Genomic DNA, 16692 nt, shown 5'->3' on the forward strand with positions numbered 1-16692 from the left:
GTGTTAACCTACCCACCTTAAAAGAGGACAAGCTTAATTTCACAACCGCTTAATCCTTGGTTTGACTGGAAAGAGCAGAGTAGGACAGATTTATAGCAAAGTGTGCCTCCATCTTCAAAACCTCATCAGAGACTTAATTTCTCCAACTTGACCTCACTTCTGCTGCTTAGTTCGGCTCATCTTCTCTCCAAATCTTGATGATGCTCTGCAAGTTGGGCTGGGAGTCTCAGCCAAGGTGCAAAGCCACCAGTAGTCTGGGCTTTTCTGACTCCCTCCCCTGTCTGTAGGTTCAATGGAGGGGGTGGAGGGGTTGGTAAGGGAAAGCCTTACAGACCACACCAGCAGTAACAGCCCAGCTGAAAGCCTATATCCCATTGGGGGAAACAGCACCATTCTAAAATGAAAATGACTGAATCTGGGCATTTCTGCAGTGTCACTTCCTTCAAATCCTTTGTCTCAACTGGGTCATAGGGCACAGAGCATGGATCAATCAGATTCTCCTGAAAACAGAGGGATTGGGTGGTAGGAATAAAATGGGACAAAGAAGCCCCCCCCGCCTCCACCAGCTTCTCCCACATTCCTCCTCAAGTGAATAAGGTACACAAATAGATCAGAAAGAAAAAGGATTCACTTGCTACCTTTGGCTGAGAACTTAATAAAATCTGAAGGTACATACAAGAGGGAATACGACCTGATCTGCACCAGTCACCTGAAGTCATCTCAATCATACCTGGAAACCAAAACCACTCACAGTCACAGAGAGCAACTGAAATTAGGATGCTTCACGACGAACAAAAACACACAATCAGGAATGTTAATAATGGGAAGCCACTCCCTCATTCAGTGTGCATGGAGAGGAGCTTAGCCTTCTCTAGTCTCTCAAAGGTCAAATATCAGATGATTGATTGGGATGTCACAGAATCAGAAATGCTCCCCTTAACTTTCTCTGTTCGAGGCAGAACACCCCCAGCTTCTCCAGTCTCTCTATGTAACTGAAGTCTCTCATGTCTGGTGCCATTCAACTAAATCCTCTCTAAGGCCTTGATGTCCTTCCTAAAGTGCAGTCTCTCGAACTGGACATAATACTCCATCTGAGACCCAATCAGTGTTTAATAAAGGTTTAGGAGAACTTCCTTGCTTTTCTACTCTATGTCTCTATGAATAAAGCCAAGGAGCCCACGTGTTTGTTTTTAACAGAATTAACATAGGGTATAAAACTACAGAAACAGACCATCTGGCCCAGCCATACATGCCAGCATTTATGCTCCACTCAGGCTTCCTACTATCTTTGCTCATCTAAATCTACCATTGTAACCCTTTGTTCCCATCTCCCTCATATGTTTGTCTTGCTTCTCCTTAAATGCATCTACACTATTTGCTTCAACACTCCCAGTGGTGATGAGTTCCACAATGTCACCACTCTGTGAGTAAAGAAGTTTCTTATGAAACAATTTTACACCTTGCCCTGCCACCTTCAAGATTTGTGTCATGCCACTCCAGATTTCTGTTTCTTCACCCCCCACCTTTGAATTGTCTCTCCTCAATTTCCCTACTAAAGTATTTCATTTGCATTTCTTGGTGTTAAGTTGGATCTGCTCTGTGTTAGGCACTCGGTGCATTGCTCATTCAGTGAGCTGGCACAGACACGACAGCCAAATGGCCTCCTCCTGTGCTGTAACAATTCTGTGTCTGCCCATGTCACTATTTCCTCCTGAACTCTGTAAATATTCCTGAGACACTGAGGCAGAATCAGCCGCTGCTTTTGTTGTGTAAGGTTACCATCATTTCCACCTCGGATCCTCAGGCTTCTAAGACTTTTGAAAATGTGACTTGGTTGCCTGAAGTCTGCTTTGTTTAAAAATAAGGCCATTTTTTTCCTGCTTATTTTGCTTTTCAAACATTGATTAATATGAATACAGCTCTTGAGCCTATTTGATCCCTAACCTCCCAGAAGTCTGGCCCTACCAACTGAACAGCTGGCTCCAGTCCTCACTTCCCTCCCTGACAATCTGTTCCAGCTGTCAACCTATCATCTGTAAAGCAGGACTCCCTGTCATGTCTTAAACCTACTCTTTGCACTCATGTCTCAGTGTCCTCTTGCCCCAGTCCCTATGATGCCAAGTTATTTCATGAAATTTTCAACATCAGCAGCATCAGGGTTCTAGGCCTGTGGCTTGATATTGCTGGCCAGGCTAGCATTTATTGCTCATACCCAATTGCCCTTGAGAAGGTGGTGTTGAGCCACCCTTCTTGAACTGCTGCTGTCTATGTGGTAGAGGTGGGGAGTGCTGTTAGGGAGTGAGTTCCAGGATTTTGACCCAGCGACAGTGAAGGAACAGCGATATATTTCCAAGTCAGGGTGGTGTGTGGCTTGGAGCGGAACTTCCAGGTGGTGGTGTTCCCAACTATCTGCCGCCCTTGTCCTTCTAGGTGTGGAGGTCACGGGTTTCAGAGGTGGTGGATGGGCTGCCGATGAAGCAGGCTTTAATGGGCACTAACTTTCATCTAGTCTTCTCATTGGATTAGCGAAAAGCTAGGAACTCGACCAAGAAGCTAGGGTTGGGAGTGGGCCAATCCAGAAAGAGAAATGCTCAGCTTTGCAGTGAGCATGAAACTGGATGGAACATGAATCTGAGCACACACTCCATGCACCGCTGATAGTAAATGAATTAAGATGAATTACAATACCTCTGGGATGAGCTGAAAGAGGGCGTTAGAGTAGAGAGTGCCAATCGCCAGGGCGATGAAGTAGAGCAGCAGTCTCTTGTAAAAGGTTTTCCTCATGAATGGCACCACACTGGCCCCGACCAGGGAGCAGAGGGAGATGACTGTCACACAGAGAAAACCATAACCCCAGACTGCCCGACCGACAGGCAGCAGCCAAGGAGAGCACGAGGATGAGGCCCAGTTGAGGATTCCATACCATGAAGGAGGGGGAAATAATTACACAGGAAGGCCAGAGGCAGACAGACAGGGAGAAAGGAGACAAACAGAAAGCATTTAATTCAATTAGTTCCAGAAGGCCTTGTCTTCAAGTCAGGTCCACAACTGGATTATGTCATCAATCTGTCTGATCTTTAGGAAAGGCAAGGAATGTATTTTCACATCTCGGCTGATTTCTCGAATAACATGAGCCTCCAGCCTCGCCGAGTATTGTCCAGGCATTGCTACCTTGACTTTTTTGAAGAACAAATTATAAGAGGAGAAATAGTCCATTCAGCCCCTTAAGCCTATTCCACCATTCAATCAGACCATGGCGGATCTATATCTTAAATCCATGTAACTGCCTTGGTTTCATGTACCTTACCTAACAATCATATGACAATCTTAGTTTTGAAAATTGTGATTGACCCCCACCACTACTCACCACCCATCCCCTACCTCAGCCTCCACAGCTTTTATTGAGGGAGAGAGTTCCAGATTTCCACTACCCTTTGTGTGAAGAAGTGTTTCCTGAGATCACCCCTGAATTATCTGGCTCTTAACTGTAATATTATGCCCCCTTGTTCTGAACACCACATCCCCTGACCCAAGGAATGAGTTTCTCTTCTGACCCCATCAGCTCCTTTAAACGCATTAAACACTACGATCAGATCGCCCCCTGAAGCTTGTATTTCCCTTGTTCATAAAGGTCTAGTCTATGCAACTGGTCCTTATAATGAAACACTTTTAGCTTCATTATCACTCTTAATTCAATTGGCGAGATGCTGTATTGCCAATGTACCAATTCAATTCTGGATGACGGATCTGTTAATCGAGAAATCGCACCAGTCCTATCAGAGCAGAGTGAAAAACAGAACTGGTCACTGGGTTTCAGTTGGCGGAGTCAAAGCTGGTACTAATACTGACCAAGGTGTTGGCATATGACAGACTGGTGTTGACAATGTGAACAGGCTTCCAATGAGAATGAAAGGAAAGTGGCTTCAAACAGATTGGAAAAGATCAGCATGGATCTTGACACAGGGCGCCTGGGGCAACCAGTGAATGATGGAGAGATCTCAGCTGTTTGCCATTCTCTGAGGAAACAGGGAATGCTAAGAGACTGCAGGTACCCAACCTGGACTGGTCCGAAAGGAGGGGAGTAGCTAGGCTGGGGATCTTCAGTGGCCTAGCTCGTCCAATCACTGGCTGAGATCTAGCAAAGCCAAATGCCACATTTTCTACATGATGAAGGGTTTCCAATACTGACCTGCCACATTTTCAAACATTCCCACCCCACCAATGATCCTTGGCCAGTGGCGCCTTATTTACAAAGTGGAACAGAGACTCCTGGGCAACCTGAAACTCAGTGAAACAGCTGTTGTGAATACCATTGCAAAGAGCTTCAACACTCTGAGGAACCAGATTTCATGGACCTGGTTCAAGATGAACACCTCACTAAATGCTGGAACACTCACCTCCTCCTTTAAAGGTCAAGAATGTTGTAAGCTTATAGATTGTCTCAAAGAGGCTTAGAGGTTTGTATGATTGAACAATAACTGATTATTAATAACACAACTATATACATATATACAGGGTAGAGTCCTGACTAGGTGCTATCTTCATGCTGATTTCTACCAGACTCACCACTACACTCTACTACTCCCATGGGCTCATAGACGTTTACAGCACAGAAGGAGGCCATTCGGCCCATCGTGTCCGTGCTGGTCAACAAAGATATGACTACATTAATCCCATTTTCCAAGGCTTGGCCCATAGCCCTGGAGACTATGTCAACGCAAGTGAATATCTAAATGCTTCTTAAATGCTATGAGAGTTTCTGACTCAACCATCCTTTTAGACAGTGAGTTCCAAACTCCCACCACCCTCTGGGTGAAAAAGTTTCTCCTCAACTCCCCTCTTAGCCTTCTACCTCTTACCTTAATTCTATACCCCCTGGTTATTGACCCCTCAATTGTGGGCGGTACTATTTCCGCAGTCCCATATTAACCCCTACAGTCCCAAACACCCTAATACCACCACCCCCCTGCCCCGAGCAAGTCTTTGTCCAAATGTATTTGAAATAGTATTTACATGCTATATCTTCGCCCCTGCAACTCTCTAACTTTACAGATTCAGATGGCCTGGAGACTTAATGACTCTTCCAGATCTCAGTCTTTCCAAGTTTGGAGGAGTGGTGGTCTTAACTGCTTTGGGCTGACTTTGTTGGTCTGGAGTTGAAGTTGTAGCACTTGGTGTTTCAATTATTTGGATTTCTACATCTGGTTCACTCAAACCTATGATAGGAGGTTTGCCAAGAGGAATGAGGAGAAGACTCCTCCTGTTCTCTCTGATTGTGCCTTCTGGGGTATGAATCAAGTAAAGACTGTCGTTGATCTTCATCCCACAATGACACCTTCTCTGTCAGGGTCCCTGATTCAAATCTTGTCACCTCTGTTTTGCCTGGGCAGGTTTCTAGTCCACTACCTTGGGGAGCTAGTATGGTGTTGAAATATGGAATTCCTGGTAAAATGAGTTAAGTATCATTAGCAAATTATCGGCCGTTGTCAGACGCCACCTGGTCCGAGATGCCATGGAACGCAAAGGTTTCTTTCAATGGTCTAATGACTGACTCGGTGGTCATGTAAATGCTTCACTTTGATCCACTGAGAGAAGTGATCAACAATGATGAGGAAGGACTTGATGAGGAAGGACTTGATGAGGAAGTCTGGTAGGGAACTGTGTGTGTTAAAGGGACCAGTTTGTACAGCGTGCACCCATGGCAGTTGAAAATCATTTTTTCAATTGCTCTTGATATTCCTGGACACCACACTGCAGACTGGGGTCCTGCTCTACACTTTGCGATGTCCAAGTGACCTTGGCAGATTTGTTGTAAAATCTCCAGCCGGAGTGAGATGGGAATGACCAACCGCTCATCATACAATCAGCAGGTCATCAATAACAGTGAAGCGTTTTTGCTGTTCGAAGTAAAGTTTCATAACATTGCAACCTGGACGCTGCAGTGACCAACCTTGTACGCAGCACTGACCGATGCGGACACACTCTTCATCTCACATCAGCTCCTGGAGTGTCTGTTGAAGCTTTTGGAGTTGGCTGGCAGTTGCATTGTCACGGACTGGGAATATGACTCAAGCTAGTCAAGCAGGTTGACATTGTGTTGCAGGATGGTCCGACTGTGGCCCTGGACAGTGTGATTGTAGTTGTTTGATGCTTCACCTGGATGCACACTGTCCCCTATTCAAAGGGCATAAAGTGCAAGCGGAATCTGCATGCTGGAGTGTTGGAGCCATGTCCCCTTTTTTACAGCACTAAACTTATCTGCTTGACAGCAGCTAAAGGTCCAGCCATTTGCGGAAACCAGGGAAAAGTTAGGTTTGTAAGCTAAGTGGGTAGGATTTGGAGGATGGGGGTTGGATAGTCATTGAGGTGGTCGGGTGTTTGGGGGAGGTCAGTGGGTCAGAGGGTGAGTGGTGGGGGAGGGTGGATGGTCAGTGGGGGTGGAGTCTGATGGTTGGTTGGGGGGTGGTTTGGGTCATCAATCAGAGGTGGTTAGTGGGGCAGGGGACCTGTGGGGGGGCTTTGGGGATCGGTGGGGGGTTCATGGCGGCTGTCAGTACTAAATTTACCCAGGAGTCAAAAGTGGTTTTAATTCTTTTAAATTTTCCTGGGTAAATATTACTATAAGACAGTCAGAACCATCTAAGTTTGCAATTTATACATTGCTTTCATATAGTTCCCATTGCAGGGCAATTGCCCATTGGAAGCTTGAACTTCCCGGGCAATTGTCCGGCAATCCTTACCTGGGGGCTTGCGGGGGGTGGGGTTTTCCCCAGTGCATCTCAGGGCACCCCCTAGTTACGATGCCCGGAAGCTCAGAAGTAATGGGCCAATATGACCTAAGAACCAAATGGCAGCCTTAGAGAACTCGCATTTATCATTTAGCGCCAATCCTGCTTCCTGAAAGCGTTTCAAGACAGCTGTGAATCTACTGTCATGTTTCTCGGCAGTCATACTGTGGACAAAGGCATCATCCATACGGCAGATTACTCCTTTCAGTCTTGTAAAATGGCTGACATCGTGCACTGAAAACTCTCGCAGGCTGAGGTAATGCCAAAGAGCAAACAATTGAAGCAGAATCTGCAAAACGGGGTGATAAAAGTTGTCAGCAACTTGGTTCTCTCATCTATCTGAACCCGCCAGAAACCACTGTTGGCTTCAAGCTTTAAGAACACTGTGCTTTTGGAGAGTTTGGTCAAGTTGTCATCCACCAAGGACATTGGGTGAATTTCTCTCGCTGCTGCCTGGTTGAGTTGTGCCAGGTCAACACAGATGCTAATGGCCCCGTTTGGTTTTGGAAGTGGGGCCATCCCAGGACACCATACTGTTGTCTGAGTGATGAAGAAGATGGCCCCCATCTTGGTCATCTCATCAAGTTGCTGTTGTACTAGCTTTGTAAGCAGGTGCAGTATCTTCCATGGTGTAAAGAAGCACACAGGTTTGGCATTATTTCTCAGTGTTATGTTGTATGCAGTCTTCAGTCACTCCAGCCCAGTGAAAAGTTTTGGAAAATCCTTTTTAAATTTGGAACCAGATCCTTGCTGGATAATCTCGTTGATCTTTTGGATGAGGTTGAGGACGTCACAGACTTGCCTGCTCAGGAGAGCAGCAAATTCTTGTCTGTGGAGCACATATATCATCTCCTGTATTTCTTTGTTCTTATATTGGAGGGTTTCTTGCAATGTACCTTTGACCTGGAATGTGATACCTCCTGGTCCATATAATTGTGTTGTAGATGGCTTCAGATATTGTTTCACCAGCCACGGTTCCTGATCCGATAGGACTGTCACACTGGCTCCAGTTTCTAATTTCAAATTTGTGAGGTGACCATTTATAGATATGTCAGCATTCCAAAATATGAATCAAGGATCCTTAATTTCTTCCAAGAAGCACTGTTAGATTTCACCTTGGTGTGGCTCCTCTATTTCATACGCTCGTTTGGGATCCTCCGCGTGTCTCGTGGTTTTGGACTTACACATCTTTCCAAAGTGCCTCAGGCGGTTGCAGTGAACGCACTGCATAGTGATTGCTGGACACTGCACGCCTCTGTTAGGTCTTTTGCGCCACAGCATTGACACGGTCTACCACTGACCTGTGTTTTGCTTTGGCATTGCTATTGCTTACCTTGCTCTTTTGTTGCTTTATAAGCTGGCCGGTTGCTCTGTTCAATAGTTTAACATCACCATGCAAAACAGGTCGGTTTTGCTGGCAGATTTCCGATTGTCTGACGGTTTGGGTGGCTTTTTGTAAAGTCAGGTTTTCTTTAGATCGGGGTGCATCCGAAAGAGTATCATCGGCCACTCCCACTACTATTCAGTTTCTTATGAGCTCCAACTTAAGGTCACCAGGGTCACAGCCTTCAGTCGATCTGTATGTCATTTATGAAAGAGTCACTGGGTTCCCTGGGCTCTTGGTCTCTTGTTAAATTTTGCTCGCTCCAAATTTTTATTTCTTTTTAGGTTAAAGTAGGTTCAAAGGACCTGATGACCTCTCCAAAGTTATCGGAAGATTCATTTATTCCTTATCTGGCAATTGTCAGCACAGGGATGTAGAGCTTTAAAATTTGATCTTCTTTCCTGCTGCGCTCGTCAGAATTTGGTGGGCGCTTATTGCAGTAACGGAGCCACTTTAAACGTCAACAACGCTGCAAAAAATCTTTTGAATAAATCGTTTTGACCAGCCGGTCGCTTTCCTAAACTTGGAAAATTGAATTGAAGCTGATTTTTTGTTCTGGCGTCTCTTCATTTCTTTCCCCCTGTTCACGCGGGAATGCGTGTGCGTAAATGAAATTTAACCTCGTACACCCGGCCCAAATCACGATTCAGTGAAGCCTGACCAGTGTCTGATTGGCTACAGGCTGAGATCATTTTTAACGTGTGCCAACATGGCCATGTGTTCTGGTGCCGACTCTGGGTCCAAGCTGCAGCGTTCTTCAAACCGTGCTCATGAAAACAATCGGTTAGCCAGTGCTGCCTGAACATTGCGTTGAATTTAAAAGCTTGTTTTCACCTTTTTTTTGGAGTTAGCTCACTCTTTTGTGATCCAGCTGGGTCCTCTGACTCTGCTTTTGAGTGAATCTCACAACAGGCCTGCACAAAACTTGAACGAGTCCTTCTAAGCTGCACAGTCAATCTTTCTTCTGCCCTTTAGCCTTCACGGCTGTACTGGATGATCTTAGGGACGAACCCCAGCTGTTTATTCTAAGGCTTCAAGTCGGGCGCACTTCTCTCAGGTCAGACTGCAGTTTCTTTACTTCTTCATTCTTGGGGATTTTGGGGTCCTTCACTTGATGCCACCATGTTGTATATTGTCTCATGAAGCGGTCTAGAGGCTTATATGGTTGAGCAGTAACTGTTTATTCATAGCACATAACTACTCATATATACAGGATACAGTACGAGGTACTACTTTCATACTGACTTCTACCAAACTCACCACTACACTCCACTACTCCCAGGTGACTTTCTACATCATAATATGGGCAGTACTGTTTCCCCAGTCCCACATTAACCTTTACAGTCGCAACACCCTAACACTACAAAGAGAACCAATCGAATGCAATTGTATAATGAGGTGAGTTGTTGTATGAATGAAATTCAACCTCATACACCCGGCCCAAATCAAGATTCAGTGAAGCCTGACCAGTGTCTGATTGGCTACAGGCTGAGATCATTTTTAACATGAGCCAATATGGAATTTGACCCCAAGGAGCAAGTATTACAAGGTACATCTTGATTTCCAATCAATGCAACAACCTTGCTGAACTCCAAACCCATCCACTAAGGTCAGGAGCCTGATTATAATACAGGAATTATTTGGTTCAGTGGGTAAGGGTTATAGAGATTTGACCATTGCTCTGCATAAGACATTGTGAGCAAGAATATCAAACACGTGCACATGGTTCATGGAGAATTGTCCCACTCAGAGTGTTGAAGCGATCAGTGACATTAAGACAAAGTCCAACAGTGACTGGATCATTTTCTCCCAATAAATACCAACAGTTGTCCAGCACAGGGCTGGAAGTTGGGGGACAGAGGGTATAGTATTTTTGATGTTGTACTGCACCTCTGGAATGAGCTGGAAAATGGCAGTGGAGAACAACGTGCCGATCGCCAGTGCGACAAAGAATGTCAGGATCCTGTGGAAGAAAGGCTTTCGCTGGCACAGGGTGACGATGACTCCAATCAGTGAGCTGAGGTTTATCAGAGACACACTGACAAAACCAAAGCCCCACACTGTGCAGGGAAAGCAGATCAGTGGAGCCATTATTTCAAAACATACTTCAAACCCAACTTTACTGCCATTTCAATAAGACTCCTGTTCCTTTTGGAATTTTCATTGTCTCAGGGATATCTCAAAGCGCATTACAATCAAGCACCCGCTTTTCTAAAATATAGCTACTCTTGTAATGTCCCATAAACAGCAAATCCCACAAATAGCAATGTGATAATGACCAGATAATCTTTCTTTTGAAAACTGAATTTCCCCTGATTTTCTAATACTGGCTGTGAGACCTTTTGCATTGAGGTAAACAGACTGTCAGCCCCACACGTCATGTGAAAGACAGGAATTCCCATTCCCTCAGTTCTGTCGCTCCGACAATGCAGTCCTCCCTCAGTACAGACCCTCTGACAGTGCAGCACTCCCTCAGTACTGACCCTCTGACAGTGCAGCGCTCCCTCAGTGCTGACCCTCCGAAAGTGCAGCACTCCCTCAGTTCTGTCCCTCCGACAATGCAGCCCTCCCTCAGTACAGACCCTCTGACTGTGTAGTGCTCCCTCAGTGCTGACCCTCCGAAAGTGCAGCGCTCCCTCAGTTCTGCCCCTCTGACAGTGCAGCGCTCCCTCAGTGCTGACCCTCCGAAAGTGCAGTGCTCCCTCAGTTCTGTCCCTCTGACAGTGCAGCACTCCGTCAGTACTGACTCTCCAACAGTGCAGCACTCCCTCAGTGCTGACCATCCGAAAGTACAGCACTCCCTCAGTACTGACCCTCTGACAATGCAGCCCTCCCTCAGTACAGACCATCTGACTGTGTAGCGCTCCCTCAGTGCTGACCCTCCGAAAGTGCAGTGCTCCCTCAGTTCTGACCCGCCAACAGTGCAGTGCTCCCTCAGTACTGACCCTCCGACAATGCAACACTCCTTCAGTTCTGACCTTCTGACTGTGCAGCACTCCCTCAGTACTGTACTGAGAGCACTGGACCAAGAAGGACCGAGAGACTGAGGGCGGGGAGAGGGGGAAGAGAGGGCGGGTGAGGGACAGAGGGGACGGGCGAGGGGCAGAGGAGGGAGCAGGAGGGGCAGGAAGGGGAGGGGGAGAGGAGGGAGGGCAGTGGAGAGAAGGGGGGGCAGAGGAGGGAAGGGGCAGAGAAAGGAAGGATTGGAAAAGGGAGGGGAAAAGGAGGGGGCAGGGGGGCGGGCGAGGGGACGAGGGTGGCGGGCGAGGGGACGAGGGTGGCGGGCGAGGGGACGAGGGTGAGGGGGTGAGGGAGACGGATGAGGGGACGAGGGGGTGGGCAAGGGGACGAGGGTGGTGGGCGAGGGGACGAGGGTGGTGGGCGAGAGGATGAGGGGGGCGGGTGAGGGAGGCGGGCGAGGGGATGAGGGGGGCGGGCGAGGGGATGAGGGGGTGGGCGAGGGGATGAGGTGGTGGGCGAGGGGATGAGGGGGGCAAGGGGACGAGGGTGGCGGGCAAGGGGACGAGGGTGGTGGGCGAGGGTGGCGGGCGAGGGGATGAGGGTGGCGGGCGAGGGGACGAGGATGGTGGGCGAGGGGATGAGGGTGGTGGGCGAGGGGATGAGGGGGGCAGGCGAAGGGAAGGGAGGCCAGGGAAGGGGCGAGGGTGTGGGTGGCGGGGAAGAGGGAGGGAGGGGGCGAGGGCGAGGCCAAGGACAGGTTGTGAGGGGGAGGGATAGGAGAGAGAAGAGGGGAGGAGGCAGGATGAATTTGTCTTTTCAGGCAGTGTAATTGTTTTCCTGGTTCATGTAGACATCATGTGCTAGAAGGTTGAAGGTGACTTACCCTCAGAGGCTGTGGGTTTTAAGAGCAGCGTATCCTCATCCTCCTCATTCTCCTGGTTTTCTGCTGCACAAGCTCCACTCTCCAGTTGTTGAAGGATGGTGGGACAGATGTGTTTGAAGGCAGCGCTGTCTATTCTGCTGCTGTTGTTCAGATTGTGAGCTGCAAAGAGCTGTGAGGAGGAGAAGCACTGAAAGAGGAGGGAAAGAATTGCTGAGTCATTCCTTGATACTCTGAATTACCTCCCGGTCTCTCAGCAACATTCCTCAACCAGAGGTCAGGTCCCAGGGTTCTCACCCGCTCAGTGAAGCCCACATTCCTTGAATGAATAACAAAAAACTTGCTGTTGACATTGCTTGCAAAGAAGTGCAGTCCAGTGGTTTGTTTTGGGAGTTCGAGTCAAATTAGTTTAAAAGTATTCAATGAAGCCTGAAAAGCAACATCATCATGGAGATGGATGGAGCTTAGCAAGGTTTTTAAAAATTCATTCATGGGATGTGGGCTTCGCTGGCTGGCCCAGCATTTATTGCCCATCCCTAGTTGCCCTTGAGAAAGGTGGTGGTGAGCTGCCTTCTTGAACCGCTGCAGTCCATGTGGTGTAGGTACACCCACAGTGCTGTTAGGGAGGGAGTTCCAGGATTTTGACCCGGCGACAGTGAAGGAACGGCCGATATATTTCCAAGTCAGGATGGTGAGTGACTTGGAGGGGAACTTCCAGGTGGTGGTGTGTCTGCTGCCCTTGTCTTTTTAGATGGTAGTGGTTGTGGGTTTGGAAGGTGCTGTTGAAGGAGCCTTGGTGAATTCCTGCAGTGCATCGTGTAGATGGTACACACTGCTGCTACTGTGCATCGGTGGTGGAGGGAGTGAATGTTTGTGGGTGCGGTGCCAATCAAGCGGGCTGCTTTGTCCTGGATGGTGTCCAGCTTCTTGAGTGTTGTGGGAGCTGCACTCATCCAGGCAAGTGGGGAGTATTCCATCAAACTCCTGACTTGAGCCTTGTAGATGATGTACAGGCTTTGGGAGTCAGGAGGTGAGTTACTCGTCACACAATTCCTGGCCTCTGACCTGCTCTTGTAGCCACAGTATTTATATGGCTAGTCCTGTTCAGTTTCCGGTCAATGATAACCCCCAGGATGTTGATAGTGGGGGATTCAGTGATGATAATGCCATTGAAAGTCAAGGGGCAGTGGTTAAGATTCTCCCTTGTTGGAGATGGCCATTGCCTGGCATTTGTGTGGCGCGAATGTTACTTGCCACTTGTCAGCCCACGGCTGGATATTGTCCAGGTCTTGCTGCATTTGGACATGGACTGCTTCAGTATCTGAGGAGTCGTGAATGGTGAACATTGTGCAATCATCAGCAAACATCCCCACTTCTGACCTTATGATGGAAGGAAGGTCATTGATGAAGCAGCTGAAGATGGTTGGGCCGAGGACACTACACTGAGGAACTCATGCAGCGATGTCCTGGAGCTGAGATGACTGACCTCCAATAACCATCTTCCTTTGTGCTAGGTATGACTCCAAGCAGCAGAGAAGTTTCTCCCTGATTCTCATTGACTCCAGTTTTGCCAGGGCTCCTTGGTGCCACACTCGGTCAAATGCTGCCTTGATGTCAAGGACAGTCACTCTCACCTCTTGGGTTCAGCTCTTCTGTCCATGTTTGAACCAAGGCTGTAATGAGGTCAGGAGCTGAGTGGCCCTGGTGGAACCCAAACTGGGTGTCAGTGAGTAGGTTATTGCTAAGCAACTTTTGCTTGATAGCATTGTTGATGACCCCTTCTCTAGATTCAATTTATGTGTGTTTGTTGAGAGAGGGTGCCAGTTGCAATTTGACCCTCATAGTTCACAGAGAAACCCTGGGAGCTGTTAGCAGGCTCCAGGCAGTTAGGGCTTGGAGAGGGACCGTTTTTTAATTCATTCTGGGGATGTGATTCTGTGATGTGGGCTTCGCTGGCTGGGCCAGCATTTATTGCCCATCTCCAGCTGCCCTTGAGAAGGTGGTGGTGAGTGGCCTTCTTGAGCTGCTGGAGTCCATGTGGTGTAGGTACACCCACAGTGCTGTCAGGAAGGGAGTTCCAGGATTTTGACCCAGCGACAGTGAAGGAACGGCGATATATTTCCAAGTCAGGATGATGAGTGACTTGGAGGGGAACTTACGGGTGGTGGTGTTCCCATCTATCTGCTGCCCTTGTCCTTCTACATGGTAGCGGTCGTGGGTTTGGAAGGTGCTGTGGAAGGAGCCTTAGTGAATTCCTTCAGTGCATTTTGTAAATGGTACACACACTGCTGGCACTGTGCGTTGGTGGTGGAGGGAGTGAATGTTTGTGGATGTGGTGCCAAACAAGCGGGGCTGCTTTGTCCTGGAGCTGAGAAGGTACCAGAAGGTCACTGGTTGTGCCAGGCAGTTAGCGCTCAGAGAAGCACTGGGAACCCTTTGGGCAGTTAGGGAGACTGGAGATCAGAGAAACCCGGGACAGTGCCAGCTTAGTGAAGCTCGTGGTCTACAAAAGATTTTGGAAGTCTGCCGGTAATTAGATGCAGTAGTGAATCGTTGTGAATCCCATGGAACACAGTATCCGGCGAAGAGACTGAGCCATCAGGAGGTGAGCAGTCATTGTGGCAGTCCGAATCTGAGGCGTTTGGGGGAATTCAGAGGTTAAATCTTCAAAAGTGAAGAGTTGAAATCCCTCCTGTGGGAGACAGCGTTTTACCGAGATTTTGTGACTCATGGTTTGCACTGACGTCTGGGTGGGTTGCTGGGAAATCTGTGGGATCTTGGCCGTATCTGTCATTTAATATACAATGTACTATAATCGACCAGAATTTGCATGGTAATTCATATTTACTTCATGTCAATTCTGAATGTTAGAGTATAAGGTGTATACTGTAAATTGTTGCACTTTCCAGACTTTGTATAGTAAAGTTTATCTTGTTTGTTTAAAACAGTGGAATCTTGTGCCTTTATTGTCCTAGCAGGTAACTGGAATTTCAATTTATCGACTCTAAACAAAAACATTACTGATCCTTAATAGGATTGTAACAAATGGCACCAGGTAAATTGCTCATTCGGAGAGCTGGTGCAGACACGATGGGCCGAATGGCCTCCTTCTGTGTTGTAACATTTCTGTGATTCTGTTGCTGTTAGGGAAGATGAGACCTGGGGATAGTCCAAGGTTTCTCAGAGGTTTTTGAAGACTGAATAGCTGATGGCTCTGGGTCAGAATTTGAAAGAGCTGGAACACAGTGATGTGTAATCAGCTTTTGCTGCTGAAATGGAGGTAACTGAGGAACAGCAACATCTGAGTGACAACCTATGGTTAAGGGATTGGGAGAGGCTATCTTGAGGCCTGGGAGACACTCGAAGAGTGAGGATTGTGAAGATGTTTCACCCAATCTCAGGGAACCACTGGAACTTGGGGAAACATGTAATGAGCGAGGAACCAAGTGCGGAGATGTGGATCAGGAGACAGGTGGAGGCAGTGGGGGAGGAGGAAGCGGAAATCAACCTGTGAAGTGATTGAGGCATAGATTTGAGTTTTTCAGAGATCTTCGAAAGTGAAGAGTTGAAACCCCTCCTGTGGGAGACAGTGTTTTACCGAGATTTTGTGACTCATGGTTTGCACTGACGTCTGGGTGGGTTGCTGAGAAATCTGTGGGATCTTGGTCGTATCTGTCGTTTAATGTACAATGTGGTATAATCGACCAGAATTTGCAGGGTAATTCATATTTACTTCATGTCAAGGCGAGTCAGGGAGACAGGAAAATGATGGGAGCAAAATGTTCCCCACAAGCGCAGGAAGTAATAATCAATCAGAATTTAGCTGCAACAACAATTTTAATTTATATGACGACTTGAATGTCATTTAAAGTTACTCAAGGCACTTAACACGAGCAATTTATCAGGCAACATTTGACACCAACAAGTCAGGGTTGATGGTCAAAAGCTTGGGCAAAGGGCTAGGTTTTAAGGAGTGTTTCAAAGAAAGAAGTATTGAAAGAGAGGGTTAGGGAAAGAATCCCAGAGCTCAGGGCCCCAGCAACTTAAGGCATGGTCACCAATGGGGGAAAGGTGAAAACTGGGGATACTCAAAGGGCCAGAATCAGGAGGGCAGAGAACTCAGGAGGTTGTGGGGCTGGAGAAGGTTACAGAAATAGGAAGGGGCGAGGCCACGGAGAGGTTTGAGAATTTTCAATTGGGGCATTGGTTAACCAGGAGCCAGTGCAGGTCAGCAAAAAAGAGAGATGATAGGTGAATGGGGTTGAGTGCAAGTTCGGGTGCAAAGGCAGGAGAAGTCTGGATCAGCTCAGGATTATGGAGAGTGGAAAGTAAGCAGCCGAACTCTCACCTTGGAAAGGTTAGCAGTGCCCAGGTCTGTTGGTATCTTAGCGTTACCCACACCGACATCCAGCCGGTTAAGGAGGGCCTTTAGCTGATGGAGCTCCAGGACTCCATTGTCCGCATAACGGTCCAGGAGGTCATGGAGAAAAGCCGTCGGCAATTCGGTCACATTCCCCTCTGATCTGGCCACCGACAGCTGGAGCCCCAGCAGGAAGATCAGCCACAGGTTGTCACGGTCACACCAAAGACGCATGCTGAGAAAACACAGAAAGCCATATCTGAGCACACTACGGTTGGACTTGGCCAATCACCACAGACTGAGGCCTCTACCCAAGGTC

The 16692-nt window shown here is 47.7% G+C and overlaps 1 protein-coding gene across 7 annotated transcripts in view; it reads right to left on the minus strand.

Annotated features, from left to right (window-relative positions):
* The window catches only part of slc39a14 (solute carrier family 39 member 14), a 46713-nt gene that overhangs the window by 13889 nt on the left and 16132 nt on the right, over positions 1–16692 (minus strand). For 6 of the 7 annotated variants that reach the window (XM_078565383.1, XM_078565379.1, XM_078565382.1 and 3 more), the window contains 3 exons: positions 16362–16608; positions 12017–12203; positions 2689–2858 (listed from right to left, as the gene is read on the minus strand). In XM_078565383.1, coding sequence (XP_078421509.1) covers positions 2689–2858; positions 12017–12203; positions 16362–16607 — 603 coding nt within the window. In that variant the 5' untranslated portion in view covers position 16608. Of the gene's footprint in view, positions 1–2688; positions 2859–10062; positions 10233–12016; positions 12204–16361; positions 16609–16692 lie in introns of all 7 variants that reach the window. The other variant, XM_078565385.1, reaches the window with a different exon arrangement.

The sequence above is a fragment of the Cetorhinus maximus genome, chromosome 20 (genome assembly GCF_964194155.1).
Source record: "Cetorhinus maximus chromosome 20, sCetMax3.hap1.1, whole genome shotgun sequence".
Lineage (NCBI taxonomy): Eukaryota > Metazoa > Chordata > Chondrichthyes > Lamniformes > Cetorhinidae > Cetorhinus > Cetorhinus maximus.